The 12,476-nt window shown below is 40.2% G+C and overlaps 1 protein-coding gene across 2 annotated transcripts; it reads right to left on the bottom strand.

Moving 5' to 3' along the window:
* Window positions 1–243: 243 nt before the first annotated feature.
* Window positions 244–12,450, bottom strand: CASP3 (caspase 3). 2 transcript variants are annotated; one of them, XM_058024868.1, is made up of 8 exons: window positions 12,347–12,450; window positions 8,143–8,279; window positions 6,970–7,062; window positions 6,012–6,136; window positions 5,405–5,533; window positions 3,380–3,555; window positions 2,714–2,831; window positions 244–1,658 (listed from the first exon to the last, which is right to left on the bottom strand). In XM_058024868.1, the coding sequence occupies exons 3-8, from the start codon at window positions 7,041–7,043 to the stop codon at window positions 1,432–1,434; spliced, it is 849 nt and encodes a 282-aa protein (XP_057880851.1). In that variant the 5' UTR covers window positions 7,044–7,062; window positions 8,143–8,279; window positions 12,347–12,450; the 3' UTR covers window positions 244–1,431. The 2 variants fall into 2 exon arrangements, with proteins under 2 accessions (XP_057880851.1, XP_057880852.1); XM_058024869.1 differs by lacking the exon at window positions 12,347–12,450 and adding an exon at window positions 9,531–9,623.
* Window positions 12,451–12,476: the final 26 nt, after the last annotated feature.

The following is a 12,476-nucleotide window of genomic DNA, read 5'->3' as shown; positions in this document are numbered from 1 at the left end:
AAAACTGCCTCCTCTGCATCCCTTTTGAACCTGCATTTCCCATGCCTCAAGTCACTGCTCTACCACCTGGCTGTACAATGGTATACAATGCTTTAAAGGAGATTCTTTTCAATTTTGGGTGATAAGGCCAATGAGGGAGAAAAAGGACAATAGTAATTTGAGGAAAGGAAAGAATTAAAGTTAAAATTAATCTGCAAAAGCTATCAATCCTAAACAAATAACACACATAGAAAAGCATGATACAATTCAGGAAACAGTATTTAATTTAAAAAAACACATACAAAATGCCTCTTGAAGTGGACATCAATTTTCCAGCATTGTTTTTGCTACAGAATTTTAAAAGGGTTTCAAGTCTTGTTTCGCAAGCACCTATAATAATTCCATATTCTGTCTTCCACGGATCTTAAAAAGACTGCTACAAGTTGAAATATCAGCAAAAATGTTTTGCAATTTTGTAGAAGTCTGTCTCACAAAATTCAGAGTCAAGAGATATAAATTTACTATTTGTTAACACATGGAATTACCATTATGAAGTGAAATTTCTCCAGTACCACAAATCTAGGTTTTCACACAGATTACATGTGACATACACAGAGCCAACCCATTCTCATTTAAGGCTAACTAGAGGAAAGCAGACTGCTCAGAATGCAGACTTCCTTTTGCACTAGTTCTTATAGCCCCAAAGATGCCCCAACAGCTCACCCTTAGAGAGCTGCAGAAAAAGACATTTTGGAAGACTGGTCCCTTGGGCACTCAGCTTCAAGGTCAGAATACAAAATTTATTTTGAAACAGCTTCCATGCCGATATAATTGTTTTATCTAATATTCCATACACAAAGTTAGTAAATTATCACAAATTATCAGGAAAAACTGACTGTACTTCTAGACATGCTTCATAATTGTATGCAAAAATATGAAATGGCTGTTTTCCACAATTTATGCCCAAAAGTGTAAAAATAGTTTAGGTTATAAACTAACCTAAACTTTAAGAACTTGAGTTAAGAAGAAATGTGTGATGACACCACCATCATATTACCAGCAATGACATTCTGAATCCTCTTGGTAAGATTTGAAACCAAACTATTTACAAGAGCTGTTTATTTTCTGTGCCCCTTCGGCAAAGTGAAATGTAGCACCAAATTGCTCCAATAAACAATCTGATCTTTCTTCAGTCTCCCTTTCCTCATTTTCTGCAATACTCAGAGCACTACTTTCAAATCTGCTTCAGCTACTTAATGCAAGCTAAAGAGCTTTGCATTTCTACACACCCATAGATACTATGTTTTATCTCTAACAACAGACATATATCTAACTTTGAGACACTTCATTGTGCCACACACAGTAGTGAACAGTTATTCAGATTTAAAAGTGGTATTTTGTACTAATATTGCATATAAAATGCAGATAAATAGCATGAACTGAAAAATTATTTTAGGAAGGGAAATAAAATTCTTTGGTGAGCATAGAGACAATACATGGAATCTGTTTCTTTGCATTAAAATCCTGTTGAGTTGAGCAGGACTCATACTCTGCCACTTTGCGATTGACACGAGTTAAAATCTGCATGAGTTCAAGTTTCCCTGCATGTTTCTTCAGCATTTCACACAGTGACTGAATAAACCACGAGCCTTGAACTGCATTCCTCCAGGAGTAATAGCCTGTGGAAGAGAGCAACGTCAAAGTGGTGAGAGGGAGCAGCCTTTGATACAGGACAGGTCAGCAATTAGGAGAACAATGCATTGTTTCCAATGGCAACCAATATTTTAAATAACTCAAATCCACCAACCAACAACATTTAGATTTTATAATCTCCACAAATTCCAATTGAGTTTTTTTTTCTAATCCTGTCATCTTTTATAATCTAAGAAAACCTTAAGTAGGAAGAAAATCAAAAGTCAGGAAAGTTATCTTCTGCTGCAGCAATCTTAGTCATTAATCACTTACTACTTTTCATGGGGTAGACGAATACAAAGAGGTGACAGTACAGATGGAAAATGGGTTTCAGTGTCATTAATTTCACAAATACGTGCAGAATTAAAGACTGAACCTATCTCTGCTAAGTAGAAATAGGACATATGAAGGGCTCTGCCACTACCAATTTTGCTTAAGGATGCAATACAAATACAGTCAATAGACAAGTAATATGCTGGTACTTATCATCCACTTCTGCACATCTGATTATTTTGTTCTCTGAGAATAATATCTTTTCCTCTTGCTGTAAATTGTTTGCACAACTCCAATTAACTGAATTTCCAGCAGACGAACATTTGAGGGTTTGCTAGTGAGAAGGATATATTCAGGGTTTGGTAAGGGTTTTGTAGGAGCTGAGAATAGTAACTACTTCAACAAGAAATCAAGTCAAACTAAAAAAGTGATTGAGGGAAGTAAATATTTATTTCCATGAAGGACTGTATTTGGTCTGGCAGAGGAGGAAGAGTTCATTTTCCTACAGCAGCCCTCACAGTGCTGTGCTCTGCACTGGCAGCTGGAAATGTGCTGATAACACCCCAGTGCCTTGGGCTGTTATCAGCACATTTGGGAGCAGCACAGCCTCCCCAGCATTCCCCCACCGAGGGGCTGGGACTGGACAAGAGCCTGTGAGGGGACACAACAGGACAGCTGACCCAAAGTGACCAAAGGACATTGCACACAAGTGAATTCACCCACTGGCTGGGTGCCACTCCAAGCTGTAATTTACAGCATAGTGCCTCACCTGGAGCTGTAGAGTAGGCATACAGGAAGTCTGCCTCTACAGGTATTTTCTGACACATTGTTTCTTCTGATCCACTGTCTGTCTCAATACCAGCATCTAATTCTGTCCCTCTACAAGCCTATTTGGTAGAAAGAAGAATGGAAAAAATGTTAAAATAGAAAAGTAAAATAATGTTAAAATAGAAAAGTAAAATAATGTTAAAATAGAAAAGTAAAATAATGTTAAAATAGAAAAGTAAAGGCAGTGAATTATAAAAAAATGATATTTTGTGTTTTAAAAATTATATCATGATTAAAAAACTGCAAAAATAACAAGAATTTATGTGTCACATTTCCATTAGACAGACTCAGAAGATAACTAACATTTATTTAAATCAACACACAATTTGAGTATTCATTCAAAAGTGCACTCAAAAACTCATTAAAATATTACCTAATATTTTATTTAATACATAGAATCAACACAATGCCAGCTGTTATAAATACAGCCTACCTAACAGGGAAAATTGTGCCACTTTAGATCTGAACAGAATCTTACTCTGAAAGTAATTACATTTAAATCTATTTTAGAAAGGATTAACTTTTTGCACTAATAATTAGTGGGAAATGTTGTTTTTTTTTTAAACTATCTGGCTGATTTGATCATCATTGTTCAGCTGTACATCACCTGAATGAAAAAGAGCTTGGGTTTTCCTGCTAAGCTTCTGCACCTGTCACCTCTGAAAAGGCTTGTTAGTGCTTTCAGTTCAAGAGGCCCATCTGTACCATAGATCAATCCTTCGTCGCCATGGCTCAGCAAGACACAAACAAAACTGCTTCGCTTGCTGTGATCATCTTCAGAAACTTGAAATAAAAAAAGAGAATTATCTTAACTTCCTGTACTCTGTAAAAATTTGGAGCATTTGATCCTTCCTAGGTCACAGAAGTTTTTAAGAACTAATTAGCATGTTTAGAAACCTCCAAAGAGTTTTCACTTCTGAACACAAGAAGCCCGCCTACTTTACTTCAGGAGGTTGGGCACAGGAAACCCCAAATTAAGGTCCAACCCTCCCCACTGCAAGACATGGCCACAGAGCTAGGCCAGGAATAGTCAGGAGACAAAAAGGGTATTCCCACAGTGTCTCCAAGCTGGAATGATATAGCTCATTCATGCAATGATGGTCAGCCTTGTGATCTGGGATTGGGCTGATGGAATACCCTGGGTTTTGGGAAAGAAAGGAGAAGTCCTTCCTCTCTTTCCAACTGGGAAAACTACTTGGATTACAAGGGAACTAAATGTAGCATGACCATGGCTGCTGCTGCTCCTGCAGGTTCTAGCACTACACTTGTCTCTCACTTTTTACCTGTGCTGAGGTCCAGAGAGATTTCTGAATCCTCTTAATTTTGTACTTACAGTTATTTAAGCTTGATATAAAGTGTTTGTAGTTTTATACTTTTTTTTATCTTGCGGTATACAAATAGCACAGAATCTATATTCTCCAATGTCTTTTCCTGCCTGACATTGGGGGAAATGTACTTGAGGACCAAGATGACTTTTTCAAATTTATGAAAAGATACAAACAAGGTTAAAAGAAAGGATCCAAAAGAAATTATGAGTGGTAACTCAAAAAGACCTAAGAGTTTCTAGATGAAAAATAAAAACAGTCCCTAAATCTGAAGTCTTACTGTTTTGTGCTTAACAAAACACTAAATTTCTGTTCTGGAAGAAATTAATTGTTTCAACTTTACTCAAGTGATGTACACTCAGGCATTTCTACAATTATGGACAATCACTACATTTAGAAGAGTCACATTTTCAGCTACTTTCAACAGACCAGCTACAACAATACTAATGAATTAACCATGTCTGGGAACATTTTCTGGCATAAATATTAACTGGCACTAAAGACCTACATCAATGTTAGCAAACACTTCCATTAAAAAACAAACAAACAAACAAGAAAACCCCAAACAAAACCAAACACAAAACCTGAGACCAGAATCGCTGCAGGCTAACTGCTGTTGGGAATAATCACTGGAACACTTTCAGTGTTTCAGAATGACCTGGGACAGTGTGGGAGAGCACTAGTGGGCAGGAGGCCCAGTCATGGCAGAGAACCTTGCACCAGTTAACTGGAATGGCCTGTGTTCCAGGGCACCAATACCATTTAATGTGTGGGTCTAGATGCAGCCAAGTCCAAAGCAAGCAGAACTGACACAGCAGTATAAAGCTCTCACTTGAAAGAAGGGTGCTTTGTTTCACAAGGTAAACAAAATGTGAGTTGTTTATCCAAAAGAAAATTCAGTCTACACACCTGCAGTTCTGGTCCCTCAATCAGAACCCCTCTTTGGGCCACACCATTAAGCACAGAACCCCTCCACCCAATCTAGCAGCTTTCTTTCCAACTCACAGAGCTTCAGTGATCCCAGGATCAGAATATAAATCAGTCTGCATTTAAGTTTCAGCCTTTTTTCCATCCTTCTTTAGAAGATGAGAAAGGATACGGATACAACAGTCATGGCACAAAAGATGGAGAGACAGCTAAGATGAATAAACATAGAAACTATGATGCACATGTTATCCTTAGCAATAAATCACCAGAAGGTGTGAAAAAGCATCTAAAAGAACCCAGAAAGAAGAGATGTGAGGGCAAGAGATGTATTTGCAAACAGTAGTTGACTTAATGCACACACACAACATATAATAACTTACTCTTTTTCAATAGTTTATAAATGTTCCCACATGAAAGATCATTGTTGATCTTTACTTTGTATTTCAAATTCATAAAAACTTCTCTGACACTTGCAGCATCTGCATCTGTACCTGAACGGGATGACATCCCTATACACAAGAGAAATGTGTTATTTTTTCATATTATATAGATAGCATGGCCTGATTGAGACAAATCATTTTTCTTGTTTATAGCTGTATCAGTCTGAAATATTCCATTATTCCAGACCCACTCTAGCAGAGACAACATTGCACTGTTACATGGGCATATCATCTCCCACCCTCTCTACCTATTGTAGATTTATCTGCATCTTATTTTTATATCTACTCCCCTATTTAAGGACATAAGAATTTCATTTACAAAAGGTAAGAGAGACTTGTACTGCAGATCAGTTTTCCTCCTCATTACTGCTACACCTTAATGTGTTCCCTCTATGCATATTTGGGAGAATGGACTGAAATTAATCACACCCATGACTTAATTTTAGAGTGCAATCAAAACTGGTCTGCATATTTAATTTTGAAGAGTAACACACAGCACAAATTTATCTAAATTAAGGAAAAAAGTAAAAAAACTTGTGAGTGGTACTGGTATGTGGCTGGAAGTTCTTATTGTTTATTATTACACATTCCCCCATCTCTGGATAATCCATTCTGTAACTGTAGTCTGGCAGAATTCCAGAGTCCATAGACTTGCTAGCAGGTAGGCTCTTTCTGTAGAGAAAGCAGACAAAATGTAGGTGTTAATTTCTGATCTCTCTTTTCAAAGTAATGACAACAATAGGCTATTTTAGCAACCCCAATGGAACTGGTGAGGTTGCATTTGTAGCAACCTTCTGCGGAACTAGCAACAAGTTTGAAATTAAAACAATCAAGGAAGAACTGTGTTTAAAATTGTAATGCCTCTGTGTAGGAGAATATGAAAACTATGAAAACTTAGTTTAAGGATGCCAATTACTGTATCAACAAGAAATCAGTTGGGCTTTTTTACTATCATATTTTGAAATCGATATACCTGGAGGAAAGGTCAGCTCTGAGAAAGCAAATCTGTTCTGAATTCTAAACAGGAGTTATTTTCATTGAGTTTCCACATTCAAAATCTAAAGACACGTGGCAGATGTGTGCTCCTTTCTGCTTAAGCAATAGCTGCCAGCATGATGGCTACCCCTCGATGAAGCTGGACTTTGGGAGACAGCTAACACCATGGCTAAGAGCCATAAGTCTTCCTCAACATGTCAGGGCTGGCTGAGCATGCACCATCCCAAAGCATGGCTCATATGCAAGTTGGACTGCAAGTCACTTCTCCTCCTCCACAGAGAGCAGGCTGCACACCAGGATCTCCCTGGAGCAGAGATGCCTCTCTCAGTTACTCCTCGAGGCTGAGACACCCTTGCCACAACAGCTTCTTGGTAAGTAATTGGTAGCATGCTAAACTTTAAAATCTTAGCTCAGTGATACCAAGGATTGATTGTGCATATATAATCCCTTAGACATAAGCTGCTGAGCAGACTTCAACTGAAGACTTAAACCAAAAGTACCTCACTTACCCTTTAAAACCTGGAATAGATTTTGCATCTGCCTGATCTTCCCCCAGATGCGGTCCATCTCCCATTTCTGTCATTATTGCTTTCAATTATCAGCTTGAAAATGCAAGAAAATAGAAGTATTATGACAGTTCACAGAATAACTTTAGCCTAGGATATTAGTAGGCAAAAAAAAAAAAAAGCTTTCTGAGTAATCTCTACACATTTTATTTTTGAAAGAAGAACATTATTGCCTTCTAAAAGAGCTCTGGGAAAAAGTCTGCAGATTCCTATGACCAAATCTTTCAAAAAATCTATAAAAAGCAAGGTAAGAGAGAAACAAATCAAAAACAATCTTTAAAACAATGTAATGTCCCTAGATGCATTAGAAATTAAGAACCAAAAATTAAGCAATACAAGTTATTAGATATGTGCAAAGACTAACACAGATTAGAAATTAGGTCATACTAGTTTGAGAAATGAGTAATTTCTCTGCATTCCATTTCAAATGAAACACCACTGCATCCCTTTCTAACTGGTGTATGTGAAGGCAATTGCAATGGTAGTAAAATAAAACCACAACAATATAACTTAAATCATTTGATGGAATGACCCCTATGCTGTGGGCTACTTACTTTTATGAGAATACTGGCCAATAAATTATAACTGATACCAAATCAGAAATCAATTTAAAAGCATTAAACTTCCTCCACGGTTACTCTGTGTATACTCATGGAACATATTACCAAAAGTTACCTTAAACTCAAGTGTCAGAAAACAATTATGAATCAAATTTAAACCACCAGATAGGACAGAGTAATAATTGCTTAGTAGTGCTGAGACCTCACGAAGGTCAAACAAGGCATTATAAGGCAAGAATTTAAAAAAAACTTACTTCAGCAGATATATTTATGGTGAATAAGAAAGTATGAGTAACCAGACCAAGTAGCAAGATTTGCTGGTCAGATATGATGAAGATTCTTATTTAAGGCTTAAGTTCTTTGGGGCAAACTATATTTGCCATCTTACATAATGATATTATTATTATTGTATTAAATCTCAACTTTGTATCTGTACTCTTGTTAGTACAACACAAACACCCCTTTTTGTGGCAACAATTACTGATGCACCAGAAGCAATAATTTGGTTATGCAGAATCTGCATTCTTAACCTGTTTCTAGGAAGACATTTACTTACATTTTTAGTGGCTTCAAAAGATCTTCTGTGTTGCTCTGAATATTATTTCAGAACACTGATGTAATTAAGTCTTCTTCTTCACCAAATTGTTCCAGATTTGACAACTGTATTATGTAATGCAGGAAACAGGAAATTTCCTGAAAATCAAATTACCAAAATACAAAATAAGCTTAGTATTTTAGAAATATAATGCCTGAAATACACTTTATCATTATATTTTAGATATTTACTTTAAAGACAGTATCATAGGGTAGGAACTAAATCTACAATGCTGAACTAGACTGCCTAGCCTCTTGATCTGGATTCATCCATCCTAACTTCAAAGTCTAATTAATTATAAGTACCCTGTGGGAAGAAAAAGGCAAGAAACTCCAAAGGGCAATTCAAATATTTATGACCTGTGGCATGACAGAGATCCAACCCTCTGCCCTGGAGAGCAGGGAACATCAGCACTGCCAGCAAAGTCTAGTCTAGAGTGACAACTGGTGTGTGCACCCAGCTCTAACTGAAGGGCAGAGCTTCTGATCCCCAGCAATTGAAAAGAACACCTCTCATTGACAAGGATGCTTCAAAGTTCTGCTCCAGCACAGCCCAGCCTCAGGAGTTTCTATGACTTTTTCAACCATCCCTACTACAATATCCTTTGGTTTGGGTCTCAGCTTCCTGAGGTCTCAGCCTGAGCAGAATTTGTAGGGAAACATCCAAGCAGACTGACCCACCATTCTGATGCCACTCATACTCTTCCTTGTCCTGGAGAAGAACTAGGTGCACGAGCACAGCCCACACCCTTCAGTGTGGCTGGGATTAATAAGAGATAGGGAAATTATTAACTTCCTTCATCTGTCCTTTGGCTAACAACAGTAACAAACAGCCAAACCAAATAAAAAAGCACAGCATCATGTGCCAACTCCAGTATCAAAACCAGCTAGCAGGTGCACAGACAGCAGAGCAGCCACGTCAGCACAGAAATCAACTTCTGCTCAACCCCAGGTGCTGATCCCAGCTGCCTGGCACTGTGAAGTTCTGCAGTGCCAGGGCTGCAAGTCCATGAAGGAGAGAGGGTGAACTAGTAAATATGTGCCTCCATAAGCTGTGGCTGGCTCCTGTTTCTCAGATGAGCCACACAGCAAGAGCTCCTTGAAGAAAGGCTCAGCCAAAGCACAGGGAAGGCCAACACACTCTGGCCAACAGATAAGCCCTTGGAATCTGGAGGGAGGCTGAGTGGTTATGGGGCTCTCCTGCATTCATTCACATCAACCAAACTGCTGAACTAAGCAAACTGCAGAACCCTGACAGCACTGAATGCTTCTCACAACATAAATGCTAAGGCAGGATGCAAACACTAAGAGAAATATTCAACATTTAAGTGACCTTAAAATAAGGCTTACGTCTTTGACACTTTAGCAACCTTAAATTTTAGAGCTCTCAAACTGCTGTCCTTGATCCAGCACCAAAGAAACAAAGAAATTGGAAGTAGCTAGCAAAACCTACAATTACAACAAACTATATTAGTTTATTTTTGAAAAATTTAAAACACAGCTTGCAATACTGTATCATAAAAATATTTCTTACTAAGGCCTCTGGGAGCCTAGTTGACAGCCTACAGTTCCAATTGTTCAGTGAAGTGTTAGAGCTTCCAGCACTCTGCTTCATCACAACTGGAGCTTGTGTGAGAGACTTCACAGAAGCTATAGGGACCGTCTAGAAAAACTGGCTGTAACACCTTGAGTACTTGAAATGCACATGGTTTATCTTCAGAACAGAATCTGTAACTCACTTTTAATATCCAGCAGCTCCTGAGCACCCTCAGGCACCAGGTCACCTGCACTCTTTAAAGAGCAAAAGACACCCACAAAGATTTCCCTTTTGTTGCTCGGCACTCAAAGGTGTGTTTGAGCCAGCAGGGTGCTCTGTGCTCTCAAGCACAGGTCGGGGTAACAGCAATGCTCTCTGCAGGATGGTGCTGATGCTGACAGGCACTAAGAATTGCCTCATCTTGCTTCAGCTAATGCAGTGATGCCGTGCATCTCCCTGCGGAGGATGATCTCATCCTGGTGGTGGGAAGAAATCATGGCAGTGCTTTAAAAATTTATTACAGATTTTTATTCTGCTCTTTGATATTATTTGCTCTGAAAGCTTAGATAAAATGAGGTTTCAACTGTAAGGAAATATAAAAAAAAAAGTTCTTGAAAAGAACAACAGCATTTTTATAATCTAGCAAAATATATTCTGTAGATTTTAAGAAGCTTATTTTATAGTATTGTATCTGAAAAAAAACACAATTAAAAAAAAAACCCAAAAACCATGAGACAGAGACAGCAAATATAAAGGTGATGCTACAATGATCTTTACATATACTAAGTAGTAAGAAATAAAGTGGCTCTAAAAGGTCCAAAGCTATGTAAGCTACCAAAAATGACCAATGTCTCTCTGTACAGCAAAAATGGCAAAAATATTTTCCCGACATAAATGCAGTTGTTCTAATGCTTTTCTTTTGATAAGAGAAAGCAATAAATAAAACAACTTTTTACTCCATCCCAGCCTGGATTTACTAATTCTGCCTGGACCTAAGGAGAATAAATTCATATCATCATGTGTCACCACTGCCATAAGAACCACCAGGTTTCTTTTTAAAGCAACAGTTATTTGAAATGAGACTTGATTCTCATCGACAGAAATGAATGGTATAGTGCCAAAAATAATACCAGAGCTTCTGAGATGGGAGAAAGCAAATAACTAAACTGTCTTTAGTTACCAACTGGATCCTGAAATATGGAGACAACACATATTTAGTATCTATCTGCTGCTACAAAGCAATGAGTACAGCACTATTAAAACACATGTTCAAAACAGACATCAGCAATGTAAAACATCTCCCTAAAGATAGGAAAAGAGCAGTTTTCTACATCACATGACTGCAAAAGAAAATGTCAAGCATTCAAAGAAGTATTTTTTGTACATGAATGCATACAAGACATATGATACTAATGCAGACATGCACATTAAAAATTTTCCCCTCTACAATGTATAACACTAAACAACAATTATCTGACTAATAACAGAAGGAAAATATAGATGCAGACTATATGAAAAAAGGAAAAACATTTGAAATACACCATTACATTTTTTGTGTGACACTATCCCCCTACTAAATACTGCTACCCCAGACGGAAGCAGGCTGAGACCGCTCTTCCCATTGCTTCTGGTCTAGATGCAGCTGCCGGAAAGCCCTGACACTGGGCCAGCATGCTGATCTTCCAAAACCCAGCATGAAGCTGTAACATCAGCTGAATTACTCTGAGTGTAGCTGGGACCCTTGAGTTACTAATTCACCTGTAGCTATAAGTCACATCACCACCGCTATAAGCAATAGCCACATCGTGTTCCTTAGCAAGAAGGGCACGGTGTGCTAGTTCTAAACCTACCACCTGGCAAGCAGACACCTGAAAGAAGAACCGTGAGTTACAGGGTAAAGGACTACAGATGGCCAGCCCGATCCCCCAGCCCAGAGGGAACAGACAGGAACAGCCCGCCTCGGGCAGGGCCTTTTCCATGCCATCAAAAGTCGGCCAGGGTGCCTGCCAGGGCCCCAAGCACGCTTTTCGTCAGGACAGGCGGGGTTTAACACGCTTTGCTCTGGGAGACCCAAATACAGCTCCCGACCCCGTGTTTCCGGTCAATGGGGTCACCAGAGAGCAGCTCGGAATTACAGCGCCTTGCTTTGCTTTTCCTTCTTTCTGCGCTCTGTTTCAACAGCTTCTCCACAGAGACAGGCTGAAGGGGCACAAGCTAGCTACCGTAAGGGTCTGCAAAGCTAACACCTTGAGGCCACGGCTCTGCCCCCGGGCAGGGGAAGCGGCGGGAGCTGGGCTGGCACCGGGCCACTCTCTCCTGCCCGGCCCGCGGGCAAGGCCGGCGCTCACTCTCATCCGCCCCCGCCACCGACCGACCGACCGACGGATCGCCGGGCCTGCGGGAGCCCCGCGGGCAGCCGGGGGAGCGGCGTTCTCAGCCAGGCCCTCCCCGGGCGAGACGCTGCTCCCCTCCTGCTCCCCTCAGCCGACTTGCTCCGGAGAGACGCGGGCGGCCACGCGGACCTGGAGAGCCACAGCCTGGCCCACCCCCCACGCTTTGTTCGGCCCCGCCGCCGCGCCCGCATCCCGGCTCCAGCCCCGGCCCGCACCCCGGCATCGCCGCCACCCACCAGCTTCGCCGCCTGCCCGCTGCGCTCCGACCGCGTTTTCCCGAGCCTGGCTTAGCTGAGCGCTGCTCGGCGCGGAAAAAGCCCCGCCGCCGCCGCCCGCCCGGTGCCCCCTGGCCCCGCCCCGCGCAGG

Source organism: Melospiza georgiana, chromosome 5 (assembly GCF_028018845.1).
Source record: "Melospiza georgiana isolate bMelGeo1 chromosome 5, bMelGeo1.pri, whole genome shotgun sequence".
Taxonomy (NCBI): domain Eukaryota; kingdom Metazoa; phylum Chordata; class Aves; order Passeriformes; family Passerellidae; genus Melospiza; species Melospiza georgiana.
The sequence above is the reverse complement of the archived record's forward strand: the minus strand, read 5'-3'. Positions and strand labels throughout refer to the sequence as shown.